The sequence below is a fragment of the Heptranchias perlo genome, chromosome 1 (assembly GCF_035084215.1).
Source record: "Heptranchias perlo isolate sHepPer1 chromosome 1, sHepPer1.hap1, whole genome shotgun sequence".
NCBI classification, from domain to species: Eukaryota; Metazoa; Chordata; class Chondrichthyes; order Hexanchiformes; family Hexanchidae; genus Heptranchias; species Heptranchias perlo.
Genome location: NC_090325.1, coordinates 42,437,441 through 42,454,519, shown reverse-complemented (window position 1 = coordinate 42,454,519; position 17,079 = coordinate 42,437,441). Strand labels below are relative to the sequence as shown.

At 41.0% G+C, this 17,079-nt stretch overlaps 1 protein-coding gene across 2 annotated transcripts in view; it reads left to right on the top strand.

The window, feature by feature from the left end:
• Positions 1-17,079, top strand: part of il11ra (interleukin 11 receptor subunit alpha) — a 77,833-nt gene that overhangs the window by 47,089 nt on the left and 13,665 nt on the right. For both annotated transcript variants that reach the window (XM_067984329.1, XM_067984339.1), the window contains exons 5-8: positions 949-1,063; positions 9,841-10,007; positions 10,873-11,030; positions 15,862-16,003. In XM_067984329.1, the coding sequence (XP_067840430.1) occupies positions 949-1,063; positions 9,841-10,007; positions 10,873-11,030; positions 15,862-16,003 (582 nt within the window). The remainder of the gene's footprint in view (positions 1-948; positions 1,064-9,840; positions 10,008-10,872; positions 11,031-15,861; positions 16,004-17,079) is intronic.

Below are 17,079 nucleotides of genomic sequence, written 5' to 3'. Positions count from 1 at the left end.
ATTATTGTTTACATTGTATGTTACTGACTTGATAGCCACAGCAATGAAGATATATTGACTTTGCTAAAGAGGCAGGCAAGGGAAACGAGGAGCAAGTAGACCAAATGTAGAGGGACCTGGATAGACTGGAGGAATTTACAAGTGGCAGATCTTTAATGTGGAAGGATTCTGAATAACTTTGAGCCCAAGCAAGGCCACCTAGAGATGCTTGTTACATTTGTGGTTGTCCTGAGCGCTCACTTTCCAGAAACGTCTACATCTTGCAAGCTCTTTTGCCATAATAAATGAATTTCAAGGGCTCAAACTCAAATAACTAAGTAGTTTCAAGCCAACTACTTTTAGTTCTGAACTCCAGTTCAGGCCAAACTTCCTTTAATTGCTCAGCAGCCTTCTCACTCCACTGGTCTCTTGTAGCTCAGTTCATTGTTGCTATAGACTAAGAAACATACCAGAGAACTTCAGTAATTGCAAGTGTTCATAAATGTATCAAAATAAGTCAAATGGTGGCATCTAGAGCAGCACCTTCATGCTTCAACATGCTGTGCCATAGGTTATTGGGACGTGGTTCACCACACTAGGATTGCTTGGGTAGTAGTTCCCAATCTGATCAGTCTTTGTGGGAAAGTATCTGTCCTCCACAACAAACACTTGTGGCCATTTTTGTACACCTTGTTTCTGATTATAAAACAACATGCACAGAGACTTGAGACCAGGTCACCTAAGTAAATAAGTGCTTTTTAGGTATGTTGTGTAAAGTATTTCCAACCTGAGGTACAATTGGGATTTATGATCTCACTCAACAGAGTCTTAGTTGTTTTCTGTAGTTTTGGCAGGGTTTGTACTTGGATTATTCAGACCACAACATGTTGATTTCTTAGAAAACTGGAGTTTATTTTAACTATTATTGCAAACAGTCTGATCTGCATTTTATTTCTGTTTCATTAACAGATCCTCCAAGTAAGCCATTGGTGCGCTGCAAGGCTCTAAATTTTTATAGGATTTTTTGCTCGTGGGAAAATCGTCAAGTGGCAGCCTTTCCCACCAGTTACATTGCAACCTATAGGTAGGATGTCTTCATACACTTCTATGTAGTGTAATTGTGAAATGTTTGACTTCTATGTACACATTTAAATCAGTGCTGGGTAAAATTTCTGGAATTCCTTACTTAACACCATTGTGTGAGAATCATCACCACAAGGACTGCAGTTGTTCAAGGAGAAGATCCATCACTTTTTCGAAGTAACTAGGAAGAGCAATAAAAATGGCTATGGCTATGTCACCCACCCCCCACTCCCCAAGAACAAAACAAAAAAAAAATTGGGGGAGAAATTGGTCCATGTCGTGCCGGATCTCTGCGTGAAAAATAAGAGTTGAAGGAACCGATTTCCAGGTGTGATCTTGTGCGCTCGATCCCCTGCGGAAGTCCGTTAAGTTAGCAGCTGGTGACTTCCGAATGCCTGAATATGCTAATCAGGGGCCTGACTCCTGTTTCAGGACCCCAATGCAAAATTTGGCATAAACTGAGTGAAGCGTGCTTGCCCTGCTCCCGTTTGTGATTTCCCGCCCCGGCCTCCCCATCCCCTTCCAGGATTTACCTGCACGCTGGCTCCACATCTAGGGTCCTGACTGGTGAGCTGCATCAGAAAGCCTGATTGGCATCCGCAACTTGCTGGATTTATGTAGATTAGGCCCGAGGCCCAATTTTCAGTAAGCCTCGGGCCTTCATCTTTGGCTGTGCGTTGTAGGCATGCCATCCACTTCTAGGTGAAACCAATTTCCCAGCCAGTGTGTGTTTAAAATCCATTCTAAAGTGGAGATTATATAAAAGGATTTATATTATTGACACTAGGGTTTGATTGTGGATGACTAACCAAGTATTACCAGTTTATATTTTTGCCCTTATTACCTGTGGAGTCTATTTATAAAACACACTGGTGTACATCTTGCAATGCTAGTTCCCAGCTATATGTTTGCAGAAGGTAAATGTTTGCAGCCTGATTGATACAATGCAGCGGTGAGACTGACCGTGTTATGAAGAGTATAACCCAATCCAGAGATGCAGTTGATGTCACAAACTGTGAAACCAACACAATCATCAATTAATGCCATCTGAGTCCTGATAATGTTACAACTTTCTAAAGTTTTCAAATCTGGGTTTTTATAAAATAATGGATTTATTTTGTAAGTAATGACCACTGTAGGTGTGATTCCAAAGTAATCTGCTGACAAGCTCAACATTGTTGCATTAAATATTTTGTAACGTAATATTGTACTTCAAGTTGTACTGTTTACTTCCATATTTCTGCACATTGGTCTAAAATTCTAAATGAACCATAGTATATATGTTTTGTGAAGTAAATGCAGGAACATGAGTCACAAGTCAATAATTAATTTGCGGGAGTCAGAAAGTGTTCCATTAATGTTGTTTTAGAAACTCTTAATAGAATCGCTTTCTTCTGACTCATTTCCGGTGAGTCCCAGTATTTAGTCTACATCTACCCATTTGAAACATTGCACTTTTTTTTTACTTTACTGATTTTTCATGAAGGTGAGGGATGTTATTGTTGGATAAATGAACACTTTTTCCTCTTGGGCACTTGCTGTTCACATCAACTACTCCCAGGTCAGGTGTACAGTCTACTCTTTTAATTTGCAGTCATTTAATTTGAATTGCTAGATTATTTGAATTTTTTAAACCACTTCTTCAGTACACTGCCATTTTATTTATGTTGCTTAATTTGAATTATTGGATAATTCAACTTTGAATTATCAGAAATAAACTGTAGCTCCGTCTACGCTGCCCCAGTCCTAACCTCAAAAGATCACCTCTATGTCCCCCATGTGATATTTTCCCATTTCCCATAACAGTTGGCTTGTGGCCTAACCTAGGGCCAGTTTTGTGTATGGGCCCATGCCCCCTCCCAATTGGATGATATGTGCAGGTACAGCAAGCAATTAGGAAGGCAAATGGTATGTTGGCCTTTATTGCAAGGGAGTTGGAGCACAAGAGTAAGGAAGTCTTGCTGCAGTTGTTCAGGGCTTTGGTGAGACCACAACTGGAGTACTGTGTGCAGCTTTGGTCTCCTCCTTACCTAAGGAGGGATATACTTAGCTTAGAGGCAGTGCAACAAAGGCTCACTAGATTGATTCCTGGGATGAGAGGGTTGTCCTATGAGGAAAGATTGAGTAGAATGGGCCTATACTCTCTGGAGTTTGGAAGAATGCGAGGTGATCTCATTGAAACATATAAAATTCTAAGAGGGCTCAACAGGGTAGATGCTGAGAAGATATTTCCCCTGGCTGGAGAGTCTAGAACTAGGCAACATAGTCTCAGGATACTGGGTCGGACATTTGGGGCTGAGATGAGGAGTTTCTTCACTCAGATGGTTGTGAATCTTTGGAATTCTCTATTCAAGAGGGCTGTGGCTGCTCAGTCATTGAGTATATTCAAGATTGAGATGGATAGATTTTTGGACTCTAAGGGAATGGAGGGATATGGGGATTGGGCAGGAAAGTGGAGTTGAAGTCGAAGATCAGCCATGATCTGGTTGAATGGCAGAGCAGGCTCGAGGGGCTGTATGGCCTACTCCTGCTCCTAGTATCAGAACTTAAGAAATATCAAAAGTCATTTTACATAGGAGCCTTTTAGCCAGCAGTAAAGCTGTCATCCCATCAACCTGAATGAATTTGAATCCAGGTCTGAGGGGGGAAAGACCTGTGGCTAATCTAGTTCTCTTTCCTATATGCAGAACTCTCAAATTGTACTGTTTATATTATAAATTATGAGAATAGGACCAATGGGCACATTTTTTTAAAGCTATGTATAATTTTTCGTATCATGAGATCTTCTTAATACACTTAATTTTCTGAGAGAAGTTTTCTTAAAAGAAACATTTGAAATGTCTTCCAGACCAGCAATCTCTGAGGTGAAGATAGGCTCAGTTTTGATTTTCTTCCCCCCCCCCCCCCCCAAACCCCACCCCATGCAACTTCCTCAACACAGTCAATTAGCCTGATATGACTTGCTGTTGAGGGTCATGCACATGAACATTGGCCCCTTGAGTAAGATATTAGAATGCCAGCAGTATCTGTCAAGCTACACCAGCAGAATGGGAGGCACCAAGAGGTGATGAAGGGAGGAAAAATTGGGATTTACAAATATACAAAATGAAGGATGGAAAAAGACCAGCTCGTCCATCAAATTTGTCTTGCACTGTCAAGGTATAACTTCCGCACACCATGCCCCATCCACATCCCACCCACCAGCCATGCAATCTCCTGGGAGAGGCAAAAAACCTTCGGTCAATTTTGAAAAAAAACTTGTGAAATTCTCCTCTGACCCCAAAAAGCGCTCAAACAAGTTCCAGGAGACCACAGTAACTGGGAGACACATCCTCCTATACCCACCTACCTTCTATATGTAGTTAGTTATGTTAGCCACGCTCGGGAACTTGTCCAACTACCTTTTGAATGCTTACAGTGAAACCCCACTCAATGCAAGTGCCAGCAACTCCATAGCTTGATTACACTCTGTGAAAAGAAGTACATCCTGACATCGAATCTAGTTCTGTGCTTGCGTATCTTATACTTCTGTCCCTTAGTTCTTCCTAAGCTATCTAACTCGAATGGCCTATTCACTTGGATTGATTCTAATCCTTTCATTATTTTAAAGACCTCAATCAAATTTACTTGCTTGATTCCATTCTTAACTTATCCAATTGTAGCTAAAGTTTCTCCAACAATGGTTTCTCTTCCTGCCTCGGCACTGTTACCTCCGAGTTCCCCAAGAAACAACACTTGGCCCCCTCTTCCTCATCTACATGCTACCTCTTCGACATCAACCACAGACATGGAGTCAGCTTCCATATGTATACTAACGACATCCAGCTCTAACTTTCCATCACCTTTCTTGACCTCTTGTGTGTTGTCCGACATCCAGTCTTGTCTGAGCTGCAGTTTCTTCCAGTTAAACATTGGGAAGACCAAAGCCATTGTCTTCTGCCCCACCAGAAACTCTGTACCCTTAACACTGACTTGTGCCTCCCTCCCTGGCCATTTACTCAGATTGCTTTATTCATCCCCGAGCTAAGCTACCAACCCCATATCCATCCTTTCATATACTAAAGGCTGTCTACTTCAACCTCAAAAGCATTGACTGCCCCTACCCCTACCTAAGCCCATCTGCTGCTGAACCCTCATCCATGCCTTTGTCACCTCCAGACTCAACTATTCCGATGATCTCTCGAATGGTCTCTCATCCTCCACTCTAATTTTTAGCTCATCCAAAACTCTACTGCCCTTATCGTATTCTCATTACCTTCCATTTCTCCACATTAAATGCCATTTTTCACTTACTAGCCCATCTTCCCAACCTATCCAGATCCCTTTGTGTTTGGGTTCCTGTACCCTTTTTTGAAATCCTTTCTTAGACTTAGAGAGCTTTATTTTTGCCCTTGATCCCATGTCATTTATATGCATTGTAAACAGCAGTGGCTACTGCTAGTGACCCATTGACTTGTCAGTGCAGCACCATTCACAACCACCCTTTGCTTTCTCTGTTTTACCCCATTTTCAATTGTAAAGCGACAACAGTTAAAAAATAAATTGATAGGGAAAGAGACTAAGCTTTACGTATTTGCCTATATGTAAAAGCTACATATTGAGGCAAGTCGTTATTGAAAAGGAGACATGAAGGAATGAAAAAGCAAAAGGAGGCATTTAAGGGGAAGCTAGATAAGTACATGAGGGAGAAAGGAATAGAAGGATATGCTGATAGGGTTAGATGAAGAGGCTCGTGAGATGCATAAACGCTGGCATTGACCGGTTGAACCGAATGTCCTGTTTCTGTGCTGTTAATTCTATGTATTAAAATCAAAAAGTGACCACCAGAGATGATAAAGCAAAACTAAGATGAGAAACAGGGGAAACCAGACAGTAAAGGCAATATTTGACACAAGTAAAATTAAAATGGAGGATATGAGGTGTCTTTCTGGTGGAATGTTCACAAATGAGAGAGCCAGATATATTAAGAAGGATGATGAGATGTTGATCAATAAGTTTAAAGAAAGGTTATACCCTCATAGAAACATAGAAAATAGGAGCAGGAGTAGGCCATTTGGCCCTTCGAGCCTGCTCCGCCATTCAGTATGATCATAGCTGATCCTCTATCTCAATACCATATTGCTGCTCTCTCCCCATATTCCTTGATGCCTTTTGTGTCAAGAAATCTATCTAGCTCCTTCTTAAATATATTCAGTTACTTGGCCTCCACAGCCTTCTGTGGTAGAGAATTCCACAGGTTCACCACCCTCTGAGTGAAGAAATTTCTCCTCATCTCAGTCCTAAATGTCCTACCCATATCCTGAGACTGTGAGCCCTCGTTCTGGACCCCCCAGCCAGGGGAAACATCTTCCCTGCATCCAGTCTGTCTAGCCCTGTCAGAATTTTATATGTTTCAATGAGATCCCCTCTCATTCTTCTAAACTCGAGTGAATACAGGCCGAGTTGACCCAATCATCGAGTCATCCCTGCCATTAGTTATTTTTATCTGACATTTTTTTAAAATGCACAACTTTTTTATTTTACTTTCTTGTATTTGCCATTTTTGAGTGTTTAATTTGCTATGACTGTCTTTTTTCAGAAGAACGTGTCCTAATATAGTCTGGAGGATAAATTTAGTCCCATTACTTTGCTGAGAATAGAAAGTTCAAAACTGAACAGCTTCCTCAATCCTGAGTTGGTTAGGGGGAAGAGAGCTTGATATCTCCATTGAATATTGGGGTAACTAATCAAAGAGGGCAAGGTGGAGAATAAGAAACTATAGTAGTGGGTAATGTCTCTGTTCATATCTCTGTACCTTTCAATAGGTGTCCACTTCACTAAAATCGATGAATGACATTTTAACAAATTAAAAGTAGTTATGGCGGTTGTTTTAGCCAGTATTACTTTGACTACTACCAGAAGTATTAAAATCGGAGATCTAACAATCAGTAGTTTATTGTAACTAATCCTGCTGAAGGAAATTTAAGGAATTAAATTAAAATTCTATTTTTTGTTTCTAGTGTTAATCTGGCTAAAGCTCCAAAGACTTCAGTATTTAATTAGGTTTTATCAGAGACTCTTTAATATGGAATATGACTTAGGAAGGAATGTTGACCCTTTAATGCCAGATGTAAAACCATTACTTTATCCTATTTATACATTCAGCTGAACCAGAAATAATGTGAATGTTTAATTTGAAAATCTCGTCAAGCTGTGTGGCATCATGATGGCTAGAGAGGCTTACTACAGAATACTGAGTAACCATATTCCACTGGGAAAGAAGTGTGGTAGAGAAAGAAGAAAACCAAAGATTTGGGAAAAAAGAACACTTTCCTCAAGTATAAATCCATAGGTTTATAATTAACAGAGGACATAGTTTTATATTTTAGCACTCCTAATAAACTGATTAGGAGTGCTAAAATATAAAACTAAATTAAAAACGTGGAGAACGTGAAACACAATGTGAAAGGCTACATATATAGCAAGCAGGTGGTCAGGGAAATAGTGGGACAAGTAAAAGATCCCAAGGGTCTCAAGATAGAAAGTGGACAAGAGATGTCAATAACAATGGCTGTCATTTAGGATGACTGAGGAAACCACATGCCAGCTTCCCAATAATAGAGGTGCAATTTTCAGGGAATTAAATTGAAATATTGAGGATATTAAAAATGTTAAATGACTTAATGGACAGAGAGAACTAAAAGACTTAGGGCCCTGATATTTGCGGGGAGGGAGCAGGGGAAACTTGTAGTGGCCGGCAAATCAGCCAGATTGAGAGGCTGGCTGGCGGTCGGATGGGAAGGTCCACAGCCAGGGATTGGAGAGGAAGGGGGGGAAAGAGAGGGGAGAGATCGCAGGTTAGCCTGGAGATCTCGGAGTGGAGGGGGGCCTTTGGGGGGTCGATCGCGGGGGTGGGGGGGGGGGGGGTGGGGGTGGGCGCGGGAGAGATTCCGGGGGTGAGGGGGGTCGCAGGGTAGGAGATCGTGGGGAGGGGAGATCGCGGAGGGGGCGCGGATCTCGGAGGCGGTGGGGGGAGATCTCTGAGGCAGGAGGGCACAGATCTCGGAGGGGAGTGCTTGGGGAAGGGATGTCTTGGGGGAGGGGGAGGTCTCGAAGGGGGCTATACAGGGAATAAGTTCACAGTTTGTAGATGATACAAAACTCGGGAATGTATTAAACAATGTGGAGGATAGTAACAAAATTCAGGAGGACATAGACTGGTTAACTGGGCAGACACATGGCAAATGAAATTTAACGCAGAGAAGTGTTAAGTGATACATTTTGGTAGGAAGAATGAGGAGAGGCAATATAAACAAAATGGTACATTTTTAAAGGATGTACAGGAGCAAAGAGACCTGGGGGTACACAAATCTTTGAAAGTAGCAAGACAAGTTGAGAGGCAGTTTTTTTTTAAAAAGCATATAGGATCCTGGGCTTTATTAATAGAGGTACAGAATACAAAAGCCAGGAAGTTGTGCTAAACTTTTATTTAACACTGGTTAGGCCTCAGCTGGACTATTGTGTTCAATTCCGGGCACCACATTTTAGGAAGGATGTCAAGGCCTTAGAGAGGGTGCAGAAGAGATTTACTAAAGTGATACCGGGGATGAGAGGCTGGAGAAGCTGGGATTGTTTCCAATGGCAGAAGGGGCAGTAACCAGAGGACACAGATTTAAGATGATTGGCAAAAGAAGCAGAGGCAACTTATTTTTTAACGCAGAGAGCTGTTACGATCTGGAATGCACTACCTGAAAGGATGGTGAAAGCGGATTCAGTAATAACTTTCAAAATGGAATTGGATAAATACTTGAAGGGAAAAAATTTACAGGGCAATGGGGAAAGAGCGGGGGAGTGGGACTAATTGGAAAGCTCATTCAAAGAACCTGCACTGGCACGATGGGCTGAATAGCGGCCTCCTGTGCTGTAACATGCTATGATACTATGACAAATCTACTGAACTTTGGGATGATAACAGGCCTGGTGAGTAAGAGGAGCTCAGTAAACATTGTGGCCTAGAAATTCGGCTGCACAGCACTCGTTCATCAGGCACTAAACGGCCTCGTGAGCCTCCAATATGGCAGGCAGAAAGCGCGCGCACATTTTCAGTCAGAAGTGCACCGCCCGCCATATTGGAAAATATTGCTGCCTTTCAGCTCGGTGTTGTGGATCTACAACTAGGAGAAAATTGGGAACCCAATTCCAGGGAGAAAGCTTGCAAGAAATGCATTTGAGGGTGTATCATACTATACCTGTAGCATCAGTGTGAGGCTCTTGCGGTGAAAGTTATAGTGTTACGGCAACTTGAATCCGGCGTCAGGGCCCGATCTGCTACCAGAATTAAATGGAAAGTAGCGCTCTCAAGCATACCGTCTGTTTTGGAGGAACTTTGGGCCTTCACATTCCCAAGTTCAGTGTCTGTGCAAAGTGGTTTTGGATTCACACAAATAACAAACTTGGAGTGTGAATGCACTGTAAATGAGCTCCATTACACTTGATGATGAACTGTGCATGGTGCTACCAACTTTAGTTCCAGTCCTTAATAAAAGCTTTCAGATTTGGGAGCCCAATCTTGCAATTGATTCAAACATTGCTGTAACATTTATCATATTGTTTCAGGTATCATTGAATTACAAGGGATCTTTCACAAATTTGAAAGACCTATAACTGATGAGGGATGAAGCTGTAAAAACTAGACATTATTTACTATACTCCTGAGATGTAAACAATATTATGCTGTTCAAATTTCTGCCTCGAACCTCCACCATGGATGATTCGGGTAATAATTTTTTTTTGTTTCAGGGATCCAAGAAACAAAGTTTTGAACTGTTCTACAGACTTGCTTAGCAATATTTGCCAAATAGACAATCCTCAAATTTTTTCACCCCTGCCATATATAATAAATATAACTGCAGTCAACCCTGTTGGCTACAGGACTACACTGTTAGAAATTGTGGCACAGGACATTGGTAAGTAATGTTTGCCCACACTCTTTTTCTTGTTAGTTTGGCTGAAATGCAAAATGTTTATTTAACTGGTTAAAACTGTTGACTGGCAAGGACTTGCTCAATAAACTAACATGATCGCAACATCATACAATAATGGTAAAATGGGAACTTTATTAGTATTCAGTAGCTTGGTTAAATCAGTAGTAATAATATCGGGGTAGATCTAATGATTGTAGAAAATTTGGTACTTTTACAACATTTGTAGGTAGGAGGCACAAACAAGATTGGAATGACAGAGAGATCGAATGGGTGAGATTTTCACTGGCTCTGCTGGGCGGAAACAGGACGGTAGCGCCCCTGAAAACCCCAGGAAAAGCTTACCGCCTTGTTACTGCTTCCGATCTGCCTGAAAGGGGCCTACAGCTGGGTGGTTGGAACGCCTGCCTGTTTCAGGCAGTAGGCCCTTCTAATATGTAAATCAGGGTCCAATGACGCACAATTGCCATTTTGAGAGACAACTTGACGGAGCATGCGCTGTGCATGTTCCACCTAGTTTTACCTGATGGTACAGCTGGAGGAAACCATTTTTATTATTTTTGTGGGGCAAAGAGCCAAATAGTTGTCTCCTATGTAGTAAAATTCAGATTCTAAGAGTGACCCTAAATGGATAAATCAATCAATCAGCAATGAATTAAAGAAGAAAGACAAACTGTACAAAATCTTCCTCTTATAAATTGAAGTAAAATATTTCCTCAGCTATACATTCTTGAATTTAAAAAAAAATATGTATTTTGGACACACCCACGTTTGTTATCAGCAAGTGCATTTGGTTAAAGTTGTAACATTTCTGACTTCAGACAGAAGGACATTCTCCTCTTTGTTTCAGTTCAGCCTGATCCACCTGCACATGTAAAAGCTGAGCCTGTTTATGGATCTCCCAGAAGAATAAAAGTGCAGTGGGAATATCCACTATCATGGAATCCACGTTTCGAATTAAAATTTATCTTGGAATACAGACTCCAGCAAAATCGTTTCTGGTCTAGGGTGAGTTCACCAGTGGTTTGAAGTTACCACTCGTGGTTTGTGTTGACTTGTCTGGTGCTGAATTTGGAGAATTTTCTTGCTGTAACACGAATGTCTAAAACTCCAGTGTTTCTTGGTGTGTTTTTTTTTAAAAAAGGAATTGTCCTTGTACTGGTGTGAACTTTACCATCGTGCTCTTGGCATGGGTATAGCTGTCTTCATTGCAAATCAGTTTACTGTGGTGGTTATCTGAATCCTTAGAACTACTGTCTATGCTGAAGCAAAATGCAAAAGCACTTGATTTGAATTTTTGATGCCTGTATCAGTATGAAAGTGTAGAAAAGTACACATTTTGCTTGTGGGCACCTATTTTTAATTGCAATAAAATGTTTACATGGTTTGAAACTTTTGAATATATATTTTCAAAAAAGATAGATTATGTGTTGATAAAGAGAGTGGAAAAATGTTCAACTGATGGCATGTTTACATTTACATAACCTTTTATTGCTAAAATAAGACTTAAAGGATTTGTAATGTTCTAATCCATCTTGTACTAAATGAAACCAGCTGTTGCTAGCTGGCCCATACCTATGTATGAACTTTTGCTCTTTTTTTTAAGTGTGTAATCTACCCTTCAAAAAGGGGCAAGAAATAAAAGGTCAGGAAATTACATTCACTAACTCATTCATAACGGTCCTATTTGCTGCATTTTCTAGTGCTGGGAAAGTGGCAGTGATGTTGCAACTTTGTAAAAAAGCATGAATACTATATAGTAAGTGAATCAGGTTTGTAGTAAATAGCAAAATAAATTAAGCTGCAGTGGTGCTGATGAGCATTCTTTCCTGCGGTCAGAAGGTACTCTGCCTTCCCCAGTCTTCTGATTTCTGCCTGATCAAGCCTAATGGAAAACCTCAATTATTGCGGCTAGTTAGGATCTAACTATATTACAGTTATTGGAAGTAATTAAGATAATATAAGGGTATATTTTTATGAATTTGCACATTTGGCATGGTAATGAATGGAAAATGCTTCCGGAATCCTGCCTGAATTCCTAATAAGTGCTCCCAAGGTCAAATCATAAAATCTGCCCTATATTTTATATGAAAGAGAGAAAATGTGAAGGTGGTTGGATTCCATGTTTATAATTTGAGAACAACTGTTAGGTTTCTGGATTTTACATCAGATATTCTCCTTGAGCTCGGCGTTCTAACAACTCCCTCCCTGTAAGCGGACCTCGCGTCCCCCACAAACCAGTGTGCGCCTAAGTATCAAGATCCAGGGGTGAAACAGAGAGCCCTAGTCACTGTACTCTGGATTGTTTGAACTTATCACATGGTAACCTTGTGTTCGGTAGGTGGAAGAATATATGCTATCAGAATGCAAATCAGGCTGTAAACTGCCAGACAAATTTATTGAACATTAAAACAGGTAAATGAACAGCATTGAACACACAATAAATTTATAGCAAATACAGACTTCACTATTCTCAGGATTTAAATAAAATTGTTTCCTTGCTCTAACACTCAACATAAAACTAACCCATGAAACGCATGGCTAATTTATGTCTTTTCATCTATCCATTACCATGGATTCCCCTGTCTGGACTTAGACCTATGATGTTTCTAGATTGACTGCTGTCTTTGTACAATACTGTTCACTAGATAGATACAACCTCCTTTGAAGATATTCTGGAACAAATGATGTTAAAACTGGATTTCTCATAATAACTGTCACAGGATTCAAAATGTCATTTGCCTACATAAAATGCAGCTGCCAAACAATCATGTCTTCCACACAGGATGCTTGTAATTGAATTGAACTGCTTGGCCCACTGATCAGTTCCAAACCCTGAATGAACTGTGAGGTGGGTTCCCTTCTAAAACAATGGGAGCAGTAAATCCACACATATCAAAGCCTATCTTATCTAAGCCATGATTCTGTCTTGTTGAAGTATTCACTGCTCAGTCTGGGATATGTGGGACTGGATTCTCTTAATTACGGCCCATTTTGGAGGGATAAACATAGGCTAATGTACTCTTAGAGTTCAGCATCACAGAAGTTGTCTTTTCCCTGCACGTATACACTCATTCACCAGGGTCTGATAAGTGGCAAGTAACATTCGAGCCACACAAGTGCCAGGTGATGGCCATCGCTCCATGACATTCAGTAACATTAACATCGCCGAATCCCCCACCATTAATATCCTGGGGCTCACCTTTGAACAGAAACTCATCCGGATCAGCCATATTATGTGGCTACTGAAGCAGGTCTGAGGTTGGGTATTCTGCAGCGAATGGGTCACCACCTGACTCCCCAAAGCCTCTCCACCACTTACAGGGCACAAGTCAGGAGTATGATGGTATATTCTCCACTTGTTTGGATAGATGCAGCTGCAACAACACTGAAGAAACTTGACACCATCCAGGACAAAGCAGTCCACTTGATCAGCCCCCCATCCAGCAGCTTAAACATCCACCATCGGTGCAGTGTGTACTATCTACTGGATGCACTACAGCAACTTGCCACTTCAGCAGTGCCTCCCAAATCTGCGACCTCCACCACCTAGAAGGACAGGGGCAGCTGGTGCATGGGAACACCATCACCTCCAATTTCCCCTCCAAGTCACTCACCATCCTAACTTGGACATATATTGTCGCTGGGTCAAAATCCTGGAACTCCTTACTTGACTGCATTGTGAGAGCCCTACGGACTTAACACCAAGCGGACTGCAGCATTTCAAGAAGAAAGCCCACCACTTCCTTCTCGGTATATAAGGCAGGACAACAAATGTTGGCTTTGCCAGCGATGCCCACATCCCAAAAATGAATTAAAAAAACTACTGTCAAAGAGCGACCAACTTCTAGCAACCTGGCACTTGCCGTAGCAAGGGATGCCAGACCCATGTTGATGCTCCCTCGTGAGAAGGCATTGGAGGAGGACTTAAGTGATTTAAGTGCCACACTGGAGACACAGCAACATTCGAGCCCACTCTATGCAACCCACTGGTGCTGGGTACAGGATCAGATTAATCCTATATGTGCTATGATCAGCAAGGAAGGATCCAATAATTAATCCATCATTGACTAAAGTGCTTAATGTTTGTTGTAGAACTACTGGGTTCAAATTTTCCACCCCACCCCACACCCTAAAGGGGCATAGTTGCCACATCAGACAATTTTGCAAGCAGGCGGAGTTGCTGATGGCCACTAATGGCTCTCAAGAATCTCCTGCAGAATACAATTATTGCAAATCAGGACAAAAGACTGGACGTAACTACCAATGATCTACCAGCTTGCCCCAACCCAACCCCTGGGAAAATGTTTTCAGGTAATTGGGTACGTGGATAATAGGAAGGTGGATAATCAAGATTGTATTGTGCATTTGGAAAGGTTATACAGCTTGAATAAAACCTTGATGTTTTCATAACTGCCAGGATAACCCTCTCAATACTTCTGTTTACCTGAGTGAACACCATCTCAAACTAACATTGTGTAAACAACATCAATAACTTGCACTTGATATATCACTTTTAGCATTAAAGAAATCCTAAGGTGTTTAACAGTAAGGGAAATAATTGTAGTTCCTGATGAGTTCACAAACTGAGTGAACTCTGTTACAGTATTACAGCACTAAATACAATCAAATACAGTTGTTTTTGCCATTTCAACACAGAATTTAACTGTGTTTCATATTTTCCATAGCTGAATACAAATTCACTCTTCATTACTACATGTCTGTTTTGCTGTTTGTTTTCTTGAGTCATACTAATTGGAATAACGATGAATACAACTCTTGTACAAAAAACAAAACATTGCTCTCTATTTATTTAGTTTCTCCAGAAATATTGTGTAAGGGCAGCTAGTGACTGGTGGCACAGCGGTGTCAGTATTGGTTTAGTGGTCACATTCTCACATCTGAGTCAGAAGGCCGTGGGTGCGAGCCCCACTCCAGAGGCTTGAACAAATAAGGGAACAATTTCCACAGGGGTTCTCCCATTTTACTTATCTGTAGCTTCGGTGGAAGAGCAGAGGTAAAATGATTATACATTTTTCCAGGGTTTCCACAGCCCTTCTGCAAAGGTATGGATTGGAGGTGGACATAAAAGACCTTATGGCACTATTCGAATAAGAGCAGAGGACTTCTTACCAATGTTCTGGCCAATATTTATCCCTCAATCAGCACCACTAAAATAGATTATCTGGTCATTTATCTCATTGCTGCTTGTGGGACCTTGTACGCAAATTGGCTACTGCATTTCCCTACATTACACTGATGAATAAACTTCAAAATGCTTTACTGACTGTGAAAAGCTTTGGGATGTCCTGAGGTAATGAAATATGCTATATAAATGCATGTTGTTTCTTTCTTAGTGTTAGGTTCTAATTCAGTAGGCCTCTGAGTCTCTGTGTTGGCTGATCTTTGGTTCTTGGACAAGTTACTTGATAAAGCACTTTAACAATGATGGAAGCATCATTGTCCATTCTGTTTTTCTGGAGGAGCTCAGAAAAGATGAAATAATGTCAACAGTCGAATCCTGCATCTAAAATTCACCTCCTGTCAGTTTGTGGCATTGGTGATTGTACTGAGAAGTCTGTGCAGATTGCCAAAGGAAAAATATAGCAGTGGTGGGGATCTGTGAGGCAGAGTAATATGGGGTGCGAATATATGCATGCTATTTAAATTTTAAGAATGCTGACCAGTGATGGTGATATCACTCAAAATATAGCTTTCACCTGAAAAGAGCATTGATGTTAGAATGTTAATCTGACTTGTTGAATAACCATGTACTGTAGAACACAGTAATGACCTCAACATTTAGAATCCTTCAAGTTTTTTTTCCCTTTATTTTCAGATGGAGACTAAAATGAAAGAAGAAATCATCACCGATGCCATTGCTGCTCAGCTGTATGTGATTCGTGTGAAAGCAAAAGACTCTTTTGACAATGGGAAGTGGAGTGACTGGAGTTCTGAAGTACTTGCCAGTTCATGGAGTGGTAAGCACAATCCATATACAAAGCTACAAAAACACTTGAAACCTTTTTATGTTGTAGAATCACCAAGTAAAAATAGTTTTGGTTTTGCAATATGCTTGGGCTCCTGGTGCGGTTGAACCTGCTTCATTTACAAGCGGGATGAATTCCACAGCACCAGTAGCAACACACAACAAATCACATTGTGCATGCACAGTTGTTTCGAGAGTCTCAAATCACGACTTTCATTTTTGGCCACAGACGGCTGAGGAAGGCCTGAAAAGGCAATTGAGAGGAAAAATATATCACTGACCAAAGTGAAGTGACAATGAAAGATAATTAGAAATACTACTAATAAATCTCATTAAGGAGGGAAGTCATTCCTATATTCTGCATCTGACCTTTAGACACAGGAAATGCAGATTTTCAACAGAAGCTGCCCCTTGGGATCTAAATGGTTAGTTTTCATTTCGTGCAATTCAGCTTTTTACTGAAAGATTATTCCAAAAAAAATCAGCCCGGGGATGAATATTGGCCAGGACATCGGAAGAACTCCTGCGATTATTCGAGAAAGCTGCTTCCTCACTTGAAGGGAGAGAAGATTGGAGTGCAACTCAATTTTGTCATTTTTTCTGCACTTCAACTATAAGATGACATTAAGGCTTTGAACAACCCATCTGCCTGACCTCCAGCTGTGGAACAATCCATGACATGGTAATCTAAAAAGAAGGGAGCTGATTTTAGCTGGTAAACAATGCACAAACACTAGCCAAGTGCTAGATGAGGGCGTAGCACTGGTACCTAAGCTCTACATTCTGTAGATGTCTGTCCTCTAATTGTGATCAGACTGCCTAACACAGAATTAAATTCATTACACACCAATCCTTGGGGCATTGTTTTGCTTATTCTATCCAGCTATTCAAAGCGCTATTTTATATCGTTGATATTCATTCGAGCACTTAAAGCTAATTCGACTTCTGGCACATTGGAAATCCACATCCGTGAGTGGGGAGGGAATGGACTCAATGTTGCAGCAGTAATGCTGAGGCCGCTTTCTTCCCCAAGCTAGAAGCATACAATATGCAAAGCTACAGGCCTTT